Here is a 16,443-nt window from a genome sequence, read left to right as displayed (position 1 = left end):
CAGAGCTTTGGATAGATGACAAGTAAGCAACACATCATTCAAAGGGTATTTTGAGTCACAGCATATTGCCCAATGGATGGGCATGGCTTTGTTCTTGATGTATGCATTGGAAATTTAATAACCCTGTATTATTTTTTTGTGTTTCTAAAGCAGCTCATATTTCCAAGAGCTCTCATGTTGCTGGCGGTTTTCTCTTTACAAGTCAACACTTGACTCATTTGGCAGTTTGACCATTGAATTACATCATTTCATGTTAAAAACTACTAAATGTCCTTTTAAGACACTCCTCTGTGTATCATTTAAAAATTGATTCCAGACTTTTACTTTTGCAGTGACATCATAATTTAGAAATTTGATCTTTGCAGATATTTCATTATGAGATTAAAAGACACTTGGAGAGTGTCTTCATGACTTTAAATTGAGCCATTTATATATATATATATATATATATATATATATATATATATATATATATATATATACACATATGATAGAGTGAGATAAAGATAGATATATTATTTTTTTTTGTTTAAAACATGCAGTGTATATGATAGGTCATTATCTAAAAGCTTTTTTCAGTGTTTTTCGTAACATAAAATAATTCTTGACCGGAATAATCTCCGTTTCCAAGGTGAGAACTTATTCAAATGACCCAAATGACAAATAACACATTTAATGGACATTATAATTTGAATTTCACATTTATTATTTTATTGACACTTGAATAATGTTTATTTAGTACACTGGGTGATCAAAGATCAAACTAGAAAGTAAACCCAGGCTCAAGTCTTAATTTTTGTTGCTACATATTTAGTTTAATGAATAAAAATAAAAATGTAATTAAATAAAAAAAAAAATAATAATTCAACTAAAATTATGCTTTATCACAAAATGTGTGTTTCTTTTGTACCTGTACTTTTATTAAACATTACTATTTAAATTTAAAATGCTAATTTATCAGAAATGCTATTTCTAATTTTACTTGTGTGTGTATGTATGTATATTTGTATGTATTTTTGTGTGTATATATGTATATTATATCCAGCATTTTCTTACGGGTACTAATGGGTATAACTCCCTTAATAATGCAATGTTATCTTCACAAATTAGATTTGGATATACTTTATCAGTTTATATCTAGTGTTTTGGAAAAGTATATCTATAAAAAGGTAAACAGGCTATTTTTGTATAATTTTACTTAACCTTGATTTAATATTAAGACAAGCAGATTGTAGCAAACTGTGATATAGCAACCATTAAAAGCTAATGCTTAAGAGTCAGAGAGGGATGAAGTGAGTGAGAAACCCTCAGCAGCACTTAAAATATTGACCCTTACATTGCCAAGCCTGATCAAGAAGCAGATTTGCTTGTGTTGGCTAGGTTTTACTTACTGTTTTTCTATTTGTTCTTTACATTTCTTTTAAGCTATGCTTTTACCAGCAGCAATTTCAAAGAATTTAGTTTTTTTGTAACTCTCAGGACTAATGACAGAGATGATATTGACCAAATTGAACCCTAAAGATCTGCATGCACATGATTGATTACATTCATTTACTCAATTTCCTCCATAGATTTGCTGAAGTCTGCTTACCCTCTGGAATTGGAAAGTTAGTCCCATGGCTTTGAGTTGTGCTTGGTATCGACTCCACAGCAAAATTCTGATCAATCAAGACGGTGGTAGAGAATATTCCAGGTTGTACAGCATTCATTGTTGTCCTCTCAGAAGAGCCCAAGTCGAAATGGCTCTGGGTAGTCTGGATTTCCTGTGTTGTGCTCTCCACGTCTAAATTAGGATTCCTCCTAACGGTGGAAGAAAAGAGTCCTGGACCTTGTTTAGCATTTACTGTACTGGTCTCGGAGAAGTCCAAGTCTAAATGGCGTTGTGTGTAGTATATGCCTGGTGTTTTCTCATCCTTTTCCAAGTTATGATCAATCCTTGATATGGTAGGCAATACTCTTGGCTGTTGTTGGGAACTCTGGATAATGTTATCAGAAAATTCCAATTCTAAAAGGCCTTTTGTTGGATACATTTCTGATGTTGTGTCCTGAACTACTAAGTTATGATCAGTCCTGAGAGCAGCAGGGAATACTTCTGACATTTGTCCAGCAGTCACCATACTGGTGCCTGAGAAATCCATTTCTAAAGAGTTTTGAGTGGGGTGAATTTCTGTTGTGACTTCTGCCACAGCCGGATCCATCCTTGGCATGGAAGAAAAGACCACTGGCTGCTGCTCAGTATTGACCAGACTCCTCTCAGAAATGCCTATGTTTGAGTGACCCTTTGTGGGGTAAATTTCAGATGTTCCTTCTAATGAGTATACGGCGACACTAACAGCTAAATCTTCTTTTTTTGCAACAACATTCATTCTTGAAATGGTGGGAAGTGTAATATGCCCCTGAGGGTGTGTGCTGGTCTGAGCAGTCTCCACTAGTCCGGGGTTGGGTGTTGTTGTTTGGACTGTGTTCCACGTCAGGGCTGTAGGAACTGTAGTTTCTGGAGGGACTGTTGAAGGAATGCTTTTTGTAAAGTAAACTTCCTGATCTACTTTTACGTCATCTGAAAGTGGATTTTCGGGGTCATCTTTACTAGGATTTCCAATTGTGGTATATCTCCATGATGTAAGATTATGTGTTTTGTTCTGTACTGAAGGGTTAGTTCTGTGTGGACTCTTGGTGAACAATGTGTTTATGATAAAACTGCTGGTGGGAGAAACAATAGCTTCACTTATTCTCTGAGCTGTGCCTCTGTGTGGCAAATCTGATGTCCTAGTGGGAAGTGGTTCAGTTCTTATCTCTGTCACACTCATAAAGAGGCTTTGAGTCAATGTTGTGATTTCTTGGGATTGCTCAAAATTGCTCTCTTCTCCCGATGCAGCTTGGTCTTGAAAAGGACTTGTTAGTTCCCTCATCCCTTTGGCAGTTGTTGTTGAGACAGCATCTTCATTTATGCCATTTGAGCTTCCGAAAAGGCCAAATGAGGGTAGGGATGGGAGCTTGGGTAGGGATGGGAGCTTGGGTATGGATGGGAGCTTGGGTATGGATGGAAACCACGAGTAAATGCCAGATTTCTCCTCTCCAGTGGCCTCTTCATCAGCCAGAGCTCGATTGTGAAGTAACAAATAATACCAAAAGAAGAGAGCCAAGGTCTGAGGAAATCGAAGCATCCTGTCGACTGTGGAGCACTGATTGTCACATGTTGTTCTCTATTCTTCTGACCCCTGAGGCAGATAGGGCTGGCTTCTACCAATGGCCTAGAAGACAAGAACACACAGGACACTTGGTGACACACTTTTCTTCTGCTGCATTTGGGTTGGCTTGAGCTGAAAGAGGCAACTGTTCATCTATCTTTTCAATGAACATACTTACAAAGGAGCTTTACTTAGTAACCTACTTAAGAAAAAAAACAAGTGTAGAAATAATACAATTTATTACAACCACAAGATGAAGAGGGTAGTTAGATAATTTTTTAACAAAAAGATTCACTGATGTTGCAAGTTTGTTTTTATTTTGGCCTATAAGCATATATTTTATTCATAAGATTATTCAAAGTTCTTTGCAAATAAAATAACAAAAGTAAAGGCATATTCTAAGCATGGCTAATTTTAAAGTAAGTAGTGATTAATATAAACCAATTAAACAATCCTTCAAGCTTAAAGAATTGTTGGAGGAAATAATGTTGTGAATTGAAAGGAACAAATTACAAATCAAGACCCGTCAGTTCTTCAGCGACCATGGTATTGTAAAGTCAATCACTGCCTGAGATCTAAGGACTGACATGAAATTACTGAATTTTCCGGTGTTGATCAGGACTCTGGCAGTGGCATTGTGGATTGCTTATACCCAAATTGATTTTCTTAGATTTATTTTCTCTGATATCTTAGATATAGCCATTTTACAATAATGTTACTTGTTGAAATTCAAATAATGCAGTGGTTTTATGTCTTGGTTTACCAGGAAACACTCTATTCAACAATGTTAGGACAGTTGTGAGCAGACTTTAATAGGCTTTAGATGGTTTTTATTCAAAATTCAAGGTCTGGCTTTTTAAAGATGCTTGATTTTCATTCCTTTTTTTAGTCTCTATGGGATTAACTAAGGGTGGGAAAAATAAAGCAACATTTTAAAATTAAATACAAGGATTTCAGTATAAGTAGTGTATAATACAAGCAGTCTTTGCATTGTAAAGCTGGTGAAAGTTTAGAACCATACACTCCTTCATATTAAGGTAACTGTAAGTTAAAGTGGCTACTTACTGATAGCTATATAAAGTTGTGTTTTAAAAAAAGATGTTATAATATTCCATAATCTCAGCCACAGGCAATATATATATTTACTGGAGAAAAAAAAAAGGTACATAGAATGTAGCCTGGAGGAACCTCACATGTGGTCTTCTTAGGCCAAGACTTATATTAAACAAGTAACAGTAAGTAGTAAGAGTTCAAGTAATTTAGCACAGTCCCAGAAAAATCACAACCAGTTTTCTGTAATCTGTCCAATTATATGTTGTGATTAGCAATTTCATTCAGTTTTATACAAGGATTGAACTTTATATCTTCATATGTTTCCAAGAAGCAGTCATCTAGATTTTTTTCTGTGAGTTTGGCTGGGAGGAGGGCAGTGAATAATTGGAGTCCGGCTTTCAGTTTAGGAATCGGGGGACCTCCTATTCTTTTGTAAAGTGTTAGATGGTTCAAAGTCACCAGCCTGTTGCCTCAGTGAAAAGATTGGAGCACCAAAGGAATTTCCCCTTTGAAAACAACAACCTGTGTGCTTCAGCAGTACTTAACTTCCTCTGATGAACATCCCCAGGCTTTGGCCTTGTTGTCTTTAAATCTCAGATTTATTTGTACTTTCAAGCAGACAAAGATATGTGGGAGTAAAAAAAACATCAATATTCACAGAAACTTGCTAGTATACTGAAGCTCTCCCTTTTTTTTTCTTTAATTCTCCCACTCCATTTTCTAAATCCTTTAGGTTCCAGCAACCTTGACACTTTTTGGTTTACAGCAATTTTTTTCCTCATTTATTTCTTGTTTTCCAACTGTCTTAATTGTATATTTATTATTTCAGCCACAACTTATAAAAGTCTAAGTGGTCAGAAGTGTCCATGTTTAACCAGTCATTCCCTCTTCTGTATATAGACCCTGATATGAAGCACACACACTCTTAAAAGTCTAAGGTTTGGCTAACAAAGGGTTAAACATAGAGCCTCCTACACACACTATTTTTGTCACATTGATTGTGCAGCATTAAAACCAGTTTCCATAGGGGCAATGCTTATTTTTGGTAGCACTCCATTCAAGCTTGCAGTGAAGAACCTGCATAGAATATATCTGTAGTCATATCTCTGCATGTCTGAACTCTGACTTTTTTTTCTCAATGTTAACACACCATGTACTTCTTTGCCCACATGTAGTGTTATGTAGAAGTTGCAAACACCCACACATGCTCTTCCTTCTGGTGTCTTGGAGAGATTTTGCAAACAGTTTCTATTGGAAATATGCATGACAACAAAAAGTAATAGAGTATTAAAATAAATTCTGTTTTATCCGTAGGTTCTCTGTTTTGTTTTGACCCTAATAATATTCATTATTAAAACAGCAGAGGCTATGTATAATTTAGCTAGACTAACGTACTCACATTTCACTGCAGTATCACTTTCCTTCATCATCTAAAGGCAAAGAAAGAATGGACAGTAGAAAAATATAATTGCTTCACAACTGAGATTAAGTTTTATTTAATTACAGTGTGTTGGGTAAGTGGTGTTTCCAGTTTAGCTTTGAGATTACTTTATATTTCAACATCCTCGTGAAAATTGAGACAACAAAAAGCAAAACTAGTTTATTTTTTGAAGCAATAAACTGTTACTGTTTTCTTTTATAAACTGTACAGCGCTATTTCAACAGATTAAACAGGTCCTAATCATTTGTTTTAGAAATACAAGATGCAAAAGACCAATTTCATCACCATCCCATCCGCTTAGGTGTGATTATTAGTGTTTTTGTTCTTATTGTCTTGTAAAGTTTTTTTTTTTTTTTCACATTCATAACTCATAGTAACTCTGGATGAGTATTTGATACTAAAGCTTAAAGTTGTCTCAGAAAAAGGAGCAGAAGCACTTATTCAATTAACATACATATATTTTACTTTGTTAGTTTACCTAAGCTGATATCCTTAGCACCAACCCTTTTACCATAGTGAGATGTTCATCTTCCTGCATACATGTACCTGATCTTTTGCTGTTGATGTATCATTCTTCTGAATTACTCTACATAGCGCATTTCCTCATAGCTTTAATTTTAGGAGCATTTTGCCAATTGTTTACTTTGGGCCTTGTGTATTCCTTAGTTTTGACAATCCAGGTTTATGTTTTGTCATATCCACATTGAATTTATTTGTAGTTGTTGCATTTATGGTAAATAAAAGTACACAATTATTAAATATATGCCAGATTCCAAAGATGTCCACATATATTGTAGAGGAGTGTATAGTGGCTTAATTTTTACTTAAACACAAAGCCTTTAAAAAGTTTTGTGGAGTCAAATAATTTAGTAAAGAAAGTAATTATTCATGCACACACTTGTTTGAAGGTGAAAGGTATTTTAACACTTTATTTTGATATAATAAATGTTGTACATCAACAGCCTATCAGTCACAGTTCCTTTGTGGCTGATAGGCTGTTTACCTGGGTGAATTGTCCTATATTTAAGTTTTTTTTATAAAAAAATATAAGAGAGTGCAAGAATATGAAATAAAAGCTCTGCTTAAAAAGACAAAAAATACATTTTTCTGATCTCTTTCTTGTTGAAGGATTGGTTACGTGAAATCCCTCAACAAGAAAACCATCATTCTGATCGTTTCCAAAGCCTTCATAGACAAGATGGGATTAATTTGTCCTCAAACTCCTCCTTGGTCTGCTCTAGGTTCTCCTTCCAATAACAACAAAGACAGGCCAATAACACCTCCAATGGAAGATACCCTTGGAGCTTCTTGGTGGTTAACTGCTTTCTCTGGCTCATTTACAAGTTTCATTCAGATTATTGAGCTTCTCGCCTTCTCTTAGACTAAGCTCTGCCTTCCTATGGAGATAAGCTACTTTCAGTCACTTATATCCAGGATCTCCTTCTTTTAGTCATGATCTGTATCTCATTACCAGGTGTCAGTCTAAAATTAGACGGACTGGTGAAACCAAAGCTTTACTCATGGCTTTGCTGTTTCTTTCCCACAGCTGACTGAAGCATCTTTCTACATATATTCCTTTCCGACCCACCATCCCCCATGAACAAGACACCATGACACCTGAAATGCTTTACACTCAGCTGTTTACTCCTATTTAACCAGAGACTGACTCCCAATCTGTAAGGTGCAATCTACCTTTTTCTGGTTGAAAACAAGATTCACACTTTGAGTAACTGACTCTTTCCTGTAGCAGACTCTGCTTCGATCCATTCCATTGCATGGGGAAAGTAGTGGCTTAAATATACTGAAAACAACATCTGCAATAATCGAGGCTGAGACAATGACATTGTCAATGACAATGACAAGAAGCAGCACTGGCAGGGTCCTGCTTACACTGGTATCAATCATTTTCTTTTAGATATGATATACATTTATGTTTGGTTATAGAAGGACTGAATATACCAGAGAAGCATGGATGCTGTGCTAAAGTATAGCAGTGTGCCTATAAACTGCTCCTAAACTTTACAAGAAATCAAATGAATGGTCATGCAAGAATTAATTACACTTTAACTAAGCCACAACGATAATGGTTTTGGGTAAACGAAGAATTGCAGTGTAACCTAATGATAATAAACTGCGGTATTAGCTGTCAAAAAACGATCACATAGATGCTTCATCGATAATTTCATGAGTAGTGAAAAAGCAAGTCAATTTAGCTTCCATATTAGCTACTTTCTAACCGCTTTTTCTTTTTTTTTTCAGTAATCACTCACCAGATCTGACTCATGGCTTGTTAAGTCACAGGCTGACAGGCAGCAGAGTTAATTAAGAAAAAATATAATAAGTGTCAGGAAATTAACAGCTGCTTTCTGTTATTTTGTAATCATTTTTGAGATATCGCCTTAGATGGAAAGCTGGATCTCATACTGTGCAGCATCCAGTGAAGCAGAGGTGCACAGAACAAACAATTAGGGGCAGCAGGGGAGAAGCAAAAGCCCAAATCCACCATGTTATCATTCTACTGTGGCCTTATCAGTGCAGGAGAGAAACTCTGCAGCTGTCTCCGTCATGCTTATATTTCCAAAATGTCTTTGTGTGTTTACAAGAAGCCCTCACTTGATTCACTTTCTGGGCACAAGCAGCCATCTTGATCTCAATCTCCCTTCAACAAACTGTAGCCTACCTCTCCATGGAAATTTCCTTTTGTTCTGATGCGACATTAGGTTTGACCTCTGCAAGCTTTTCTTGGATTACACTATTGTTGTTGAACATATTTAAAAGGGTAAAAAAATATATTAAAGAATTTGGTTAAAAATGTTTTAGAACATGAGGAGAAATGGAGAAACGTTGTTTAAATTAGAGCTGTTTTTCTTTGCTGATTTGCTAAAAGGATACAGTCAACATTGAGGAGAGCCACAAATTGAGATAAACCGACAGTTGCCAATGTCATTACTTTTTAATAACCTGCAATAAGCATAGTCTGGTCTCAGTTTCAGTTCAGTTTGTCATAATGGAGTTTTTCACCTTCCTGCAAATGGCTACATGCTGTGGGTGATAGTTGTCCTTTTTTCCCTGCTTGTGTGGGTGTGCATATTTACAAGCAGGACTTTTCCCTCTAGTATTATTTCCACTGCTATATGTAAGTGCTCTTGCATGTGACCACATGTGTTTTTTCTCTCATGGTCTTCTATATTCTTAAGGAAAGCTCTTTAACTTCGTCTTTCATATGTTGGCCTTTTCCAGACGCCACCTTTGCAATTGTTTGATGTCGATGCCTCTTTAACCAACAGGGAGGTATTTTAGGTTCAGTGGTATAACGGAAGAGTTTTATTTGAGTGTTAAATAATTGTTTGTGACATAAATGGTTTAAAAAGCCTTTAAGTAAAATATACAACCCGAACATTTTCTGAATTACTTTACCCAACTTATCTTGAAAAATACATATATGACCTTGCACTACTTGATTGTAAACTTGTTGGTTAAGGTTACTGTAAACAGAACAACACAATGCCCTATTCATTACTCAGACATTTCCATAAGCATTGATTAGATGTGACACCACATATAAGCTGTGTAGTTTAGAATGAACCATTTTGCTTCCCACTGAGTAAAGCATTCGTTTAGAAGAACATTTAGATGTACTTAGCCACCATTTACAAAAGGTTAGTTTTTATCCTGCAGATTTGTACAATTCATTCTCTTTCCAGCCAAGTGACCAGCAAAGTTCTTGTATGAGAAATTTCCAGCTCGTACGAATAGACATTCACACACCAGCTTTCTACATCACACAAAAAAAGCTTAATAATTTTCTACTTTTGTTGGCATGGCAGCATAGACAATCATGGCAGGGGTTTTATTGACAAGCCAGTTAGACAAGACTTTGCTGCAAACTTCTGGCCACAACCCCTTTATATGGAGGAAAATATAATTTCAGCTGTGTCAAACTTTCCTATATCATATGATTTCAATCATTCCAATAAAATCTGAATCCTCATTCTTGTTCATTTTAAACAGCCCTGCTTAAAAATATAAAAATCTCTTATTTCATAATGATTTGTAATCCCATTTTATTCCAAAGTATTGCCATTATGTCCCTTCCTACCAGCGTATTGTACCCAAGTATGTAGACCCTTGTGCATTACTCCATTGTTCTTTTATTATTAGTCTTAGTTCAGTATGTTCTACAGATTAAATTGTATCTGTAATTAATTAATTTATGTTTTTTGAGCCCAGATCGAACAAAACATTATGTTGAGCAACCTGGTAGATATTGTTTATTAAGGTTTCATTCCTGCGAATGTCAACATATGGGAACAATGCTGAGGTAGAATCTCCAGAAAAACTATCTTGAAGGGGCTGTATGTTTATTTCATGTATAGGGCAACTTTGAGTGACAAAGGATGGCCCAATTAAGACATGTTCCTTAATATCAACTGATTTTGTTAACACCCATTTATGACCCGGATAAGCTCTACAATGAAACTACACTATTCTAGCAAATATCTCCTGTAGCCTGGTTAAAAAGCTTCTTATATAGGATGTTGGCTGTAGGCAAATTGTAACCTACCTAATCTATAGCACGAGCAAAATCCTTAAGGGGCCCTGCACATGTTGGCTGGCAGAATACCTACATTTTCTTTCAGTAGACATTCAGTAGATTGCTTTTAGCCTTTAGTTGTATAACTGGATACAAAATAACACACTTAATGCACACTATAACTGTTGGTTAAAACCTATCAAATGATAATTGTCAGTTTTTATATTTTAAGCACAACCACAAAAGCTCATAATGTCTTAACATAGTAGATAACTCACTTTGAGATTATATTCAGTACAAATACAGATAATCTGGTCATGAGGCTGAAGCTAGGGTCTTAAACCAAAAGTGAAATCCATGTTAAAACAACTTGATTAAAACAAATGCCTTCATGGTTTCTTGAAACAGAATTTGACCACACATTGACCTACAACAAATGCACTGGTCAGCTATTCAAACAGAATCTGACTCTTATTACCACAGGAAGAGGCAGAAAGAGAAGCTTTAGCACCTGCTAAACTGGATTCAGGCTAAATGAAGATTGGCAGGCTAATACCCCTTTTTAACTAGCCTTTTCAGACCATGCCAAGAACAGTCCCAGGACAGTAACTGAGATAGGGAAAATGGAACCCAACTGAACTGGACCGTGCCAGACAAAACCAAAAATTTTGTAGTAGTTCAACCTTAGGGCTCGGCACGGTTCAGTTGTATCTCGGATGACAAAGAGCACATGAGCAGACCTCGTCATCTCCTTTTTACAGTCAGCTGACTGATTTTGCAGGTTGTCCGGCGTGTCCGTCCGTGCAATTCACAGATCTCTTCACCTGTTCAAAACACAGACTTCTTCTCAGCTTATTAACAATAAATGGCAGCAAAATGTTTGGTCCAAATTGGTGTGATGCCGAGACTGAGAGGGATGCATTCTTTGTCTGACATTCCGCAAATGACAAAATATCATAAACATAATTTCCTGAATGTTATGGTGCCGCCATGTTTGTTCGTGTGATTTCCGCCTTGAGAGCTGTAGTATCATGGACTGCTGATAGGAGGCCAGAAACAGTGCTAGCGTGATGTGTTAATGGTCGTAAGAATCAAGCTTGGCCAGGTTAACTGATCGTAACATTCAGATGGGTAGTGTAAATGGGGCATAACTATCTACAGCAGGTAACATTTTAAAAGATTTTTGCCTTATCAGGACTAAGGAATTCTTGCGGCATTCTTATAATGTTGAACTAACTTAATAAAAAAAAAGTTTGCATAATGGAAAGCATGATATTATGTTTTTTGAGTGCAGATATTGCACTGGCTCTGTTAATAGAATATGTCTTACCTAGTTACGCTGGTAACTTTAGCAAAAAAAAAAAAAAACGTCCATTTCACAATAACATTGATAATGATAATAGTAATACTATTGAAAGTACTAATATTAAGAATAAGTATTATTAGTAGTTTTATTATTGTTATATTAATAACTTTGATAAATTGCAATAATACAGTTGCAATTCCCATGTTTACAACATCTAAAAGTCAGTAAACTGGAACATTTAAGAATAAAACCAAATTGAATAGAATTCAACTTTGTCATTACACTACCAGAAGTATAAGGCAACAAAATGTAGTTTGCATCTATCCACAGGTGCTATACAGGATATAAATATTTATTTATGTGCACAGATACTATGTATGTATGAACTATAAATTGTTTTGTAATCTATTTAAAATTTTCAGTGCAACTGTGCAAAGAATCTAATATGTAGCCTTCAGCTGACTAATCCAGTCTTGATCAAGCTCTAGTTATAATCATTTTCAACAATCTTCCACATCAGAGGGCCGATAATCAACTCATGAGCTGCAGCAGACCCACAGATTCAATTATGCAACCAGCTGCAGTCAATAGTCCCTGGACATTATTGATGCTAATGCAAGCGGCTGTTTGGTAAATAGTTGAAAAATAAGACACTGTTGTTTCTAAAAGGGCTGCTTTAAAGTTGGACTGCAGCAGGTGAGTTAACTCCACTAGCTTTACAACCAGACCACATCCTGACTCCCTCTATTTACAAACATGTTTAATTCCTTGCTTTTATAATCTTTGGCATGTGATTTTGTAGGTTCAGCACAAAAGCACCAACAGAGTGCCATTCAGAACTAGGTGTTTTGTATTTTATGCTGATTTAATATATAATCTATTGCAACACTTTGAAATGGAATATAAAATATAGCTTAACATTTTGTTTGGTTTGCTGCTTATTTTAATCAAAGCTCTGCTCAATGCACTGAACATGCTTACTTTGGAGGATGGTCTCTAGCACAGGCAATCTACTGGCTGCCTTTGCCATGGCGACAGCTCAAACCAGAGATGTTGCGCTAATCCCACAGATTTTAGATCCATTTGCCTTCCTCTTGTCCATTTAAAGAAGTGTAGGATATGCTTTCAAATTTAAATAGCCAATTTTTCATGTAAGTCATCTTAGAGACATTGGTTCCTGCTCCCCTGACATAAAAAAGGATGCTCATGCTTGTAAACATCCCCTGTATCCTTAACTAAAAACGGCATGAGCAGTTATGGATATATAAGTATGGATTTACATGCAAATGACAGATGTTACTATGATTTTATAGAAATGTCACTTTGTAAAATACACTCATAGACCTTGATCGATAGCTAACAGAAACACCTTACTCCTTCTAATTTAGATGTCAACACACTGATGAATGTCTTACATATTTGAGGAAATATGGTGAGTTTGAATATGCCAGACTATTTACCTGCAGTATCATTGCTGCTATGTTTTCTTCCTAAGTGTCATCATCTACAGGCTTTAGTATGAGTCAACTTCATGCATTCTATTTCTTTCCAAGCAAGCCTACAAAATCCATGGCTGGAAACAGTCATTTCAAAAGAAAATGTCAGCTGCTTACCTGCAGATGTACGTAGGAAGATGGAGAATCCACAGCCAGGAATGTAATAGAGAGAGAGAGTGTGTGTGCTGCAGGCGAGACAGTCTTGTGAGCCTCTGTGGGTTTGACTGTGTGGAATACTGTTCCCGTCTCCCTCCCTCCCACTTGCTCTCTCCTCTCTCTCTCTCATGCTCCCCCTGTTGGTCTATCTCTCTCGCTCACTGCATGGCTCCCATCATAATGCCTGCGGTCACACCTCACTGAGCAAATTGTTCATTATCAAAGATCACCCACCACCATGGACACCATAGCACACAGTTAGGACAACATTGGCTTTTGCAGGCAAGCTTTTCTGAAACTGGAATGCAAAGCCTACAAATTCATGCACCACTCACTGTCAGCCTCACAACTGCTGACCTTTGCAGGCTGCTGTTTATTTTTTTCTAAATGTATATCCAACAGCACATACTACTGATTTAGCACAATGTATGTGAGGAGCTGACTCATCAGAAATAAAAAAAAAGAATAGAAAAAAAAAGTTTATCTACATTGTTTTAAAGGCTTAAGCATTTGTGAATAGAAGAATAATAGGCCTCTTGCTTTCCAATTCAGAAACACACAATAAAAACCTTAAAGAATTTTTAGTAGGTATTTCTTATATTAACACATACACTTATTAAGTCTGTACAGCAGATTTTGAAATAAAATTGTATCCTTTTACCAACATCCAACACCCCCCAGTTTCAAATAAATGTGTAATGTCAAATATAACTCCAAGAACCTGTAGTTAAAAGCTACTTTCTTTATATTGTTTTCTGTACAGTTAATAGAAAACCATACTGACTTTTTTTAGAAACATTTTTCACTTAACCACAGTGCTAAACCTTCAGCATTGTGGTAATTAATAATAAAGGTCTGTCTGCATACATCACAATGTCATAATTAGAACACGCAGATTATAAATCATTAGATTGAATGACAGTGGTCCAAGGAGTGGTTCTTGTGGAACACATTAGACATCTCCATAAATTATGCCTTTTTTTCTTTTTATACATTTGGTTAAGAATATTAGTATTTAGCTTTTTTCTTTTTTATGCCAGAATATTATTCATTTGTTAATTTATTTAAATGTAAAATTTGATTATTTGATAAATAAAATATATTTATCAAGAAAGTACATAGCATGCAAGAAGCAGCTAAATTTAAACAGTTTGAGGCATTGTCTCTAATGACAATGTTACTCTGTAAACTCTTTAGCAAAATAGTCTTAACATCTGTGGGTAAATGGTACCCAGGAATTTCAAATATAGAAACAATCAGTGAAGTAAGGAAGCATAATTTCCTGAACAGTGCCAGAGCGCTCCCAGCAGTGCTGAAGCCCCCTTACAGACTTACTTGGCCCCACCAGCTCAGGGGAGATTGTACTGATAGCATGATTCACCTTGACTCTCCTTTCTGTTCTTATCCGCTTTGTTTTAGCAAGATTGTATTGAAAAATGATTTGCACCTTATGAACATATTTCATCAGATATATTAAACTGCTTTATCAAATAATTAAATCACATCATTCTGATGTCTGGGAGTAAGACAACCCATATATTGCTATAAGGGATTCTTTTCTTTTGTTGTTTTTATTTTAAGCAAAGCAGGTAACAAGCAAGCAAGACAGGATGCTAAACATTTTTTTAAACACCATTTGATAGATTTCAAGCTTCGCTTCACAGGGTTGGTGACACAGGTGGGGCTGAGTTTAAGACGGATATAAATAAGCTATAAACTGCACCAAAGGAAAGCTTCGATATAACAATGGTGCATCTATTTCAGTCTGCATTTTTATTTTTTAATATTATGAATAGTTGAAATGTTTAGCTTGCTATTTTTTTCTTTGGTTACAAGCATTTATATGAAAGAATATTTAAATTCAGTCATAGTACTGCATTCTCATGTACTTGTTATTTGATTTAGTTAAAACTTTTGACAACTTTTTATATATTAGTTTGTAAAATACTTTATTCACTAGTTGATGAAAAGAACTGCACTGAAAGCGGCTGTTAACACTGGCAGAGATGATAATCCAGTCCTTAGGTCCTTCCGTATTAAATTGGGAGGTTCTCACAATAGGATCTCTCATTGCATGATTTTTTTTAAATAAGTACTTCACCCTTTTTTACTCCAAACTGTCCTTAGATATGACTTTCTGTCTTCTTTGTTGTTTGCCATTTGTGTCTTTATTGGTATGAAATTAAGTGACAACTCAAGGTGCACCCGCCCTCTCACCCAGTTAAATGTTATCCCTATCACCGCCTTCTCATATGGCTAATAGCTCTGTTCTTCGATATTTTTCTTGTTGGCGTCTTTAGGACAGCAAGTATTCAGTGTGTTGTGTTTGTGTGACTGTCCTCTCTCCTTGAACAGGCCGCTGGCCTCAGCTGACGGAAAGTCCAGGACAATGGGTGACTGTGAGGTCAAAGAGAGTTTCTCTAAAAAAAAAAAAAATGGAGACAACAATGGGCACCAACAATAGCTTTTTGGCTCTGCCTTGTATAGAGACCCTGTCTTGAGTACAATTTGTTCCTTTTATAAATAAATTATAAAGATCAAATAATGTTTTAAGTTTGTGCTTACTGCACTAAAAATTATATTTTTGTGTATATATTGCTACAGAACGCTCTTCTGCTTCCAAAGCTAGATATCAATTAACAGTTTTTTCCACAATGAAAGGGACTTTTAAAAACTGTGTAAAAACTTGAAATAATTTTTTTAATAAGGTTTATTATGTCACTTCGCAATGTGAAGTCAGTTTTATTTGTAATCAAGTGATATTCAAATGCAACAAGCCTCTGCCTTTGAAGTGTTACACATTATCAACAAAAACTTCACGTCTTTTAATTGTGTTTGAAAGTAAACTGTAATTTATAAAAAATAAGAATTTATTTAAAACACCAAGGTTCAAGATAAAAGGTTGAGGAAATATAGAAATCAACAATAAATTATGAAAAGATGTTATCAACAGGCCTTTAGCTAGCAATGCAAACAGGTGTACTTTGTATGCCCTTTACTGAAAAAAATAGTACACCTTTGGGATGTACAAATTTTTTTTAATGCCCTACTTTTCCCCTGGAAATATTTGATTAAATGTACAATATTTCACAAACAGCAGATGCTGGAGTTGGAAATAGTTAACATCACCCAATCAGAGAAGCTGGTCTGCGAGCTGGCAGGGAGACAGCCAATGCTGCTGATGCAGATCACTATGATCACTCCATTGAAACTGTTTATTAATGCCTAAATTAACTTAAAGTGTCGAAACCTACCAACAAAATATGTTC

At 35.7% G+C, this 16,443-nt stretch overlaps 1 protein-coding gene across 1 annotated transcript; it reads right to left on the bottom strand.

The window, feature by feature from the left end:
- Positions 1 to 1,292: 1,292 nt before the first annotated feature.
- Positions 1,293 to 13,239, bottom strand: LOC107101663. Its single transcript, XM_015400659.1, has 2 exons — positions 13,136 to 13,239; positions 1,293 to 3,251 (listed from the first exon to the last, which is right to left on the bottom strand). The coding sequence occupies exon 2, from the start codon at positions 3,162 to 3,164 to the stop codon at positions 1,548 to 1,550; it is 1,617 nt and encodes a 538-aa protein (XP_015256145.1). The 5' UTR covers positions 3,165 to 3,251; positions 13,136 to 13,239; the 3' UTR covers positions 1,293 to 1,547.
- Positions 13,240 to 16,443: the final 3,204 nt, after the last annotated feature.

The sequence above is a fragment of the Cyprinodon variegatus genome, unplaced genomic scaffold (genome assembly GCF_000732505.1).
Source record: "Cyprinodon variegatus isolate N-32 unplaced genomic scaffold, C_variegatus-1.0 Scaffold1129, whole genome shotgun sequence".
In the NCBI taxonomy this organism is placed as follows: Eukaryota; Metazoa; Chordata; class Actinopteri; order Cyprinodontiformes; family Cyprinodontidae; genus Cyprinodon; species Cyprinodon variegatus.
This window is presented reverse-complemented; position numbering and strand designations above follow the sequence as displayed.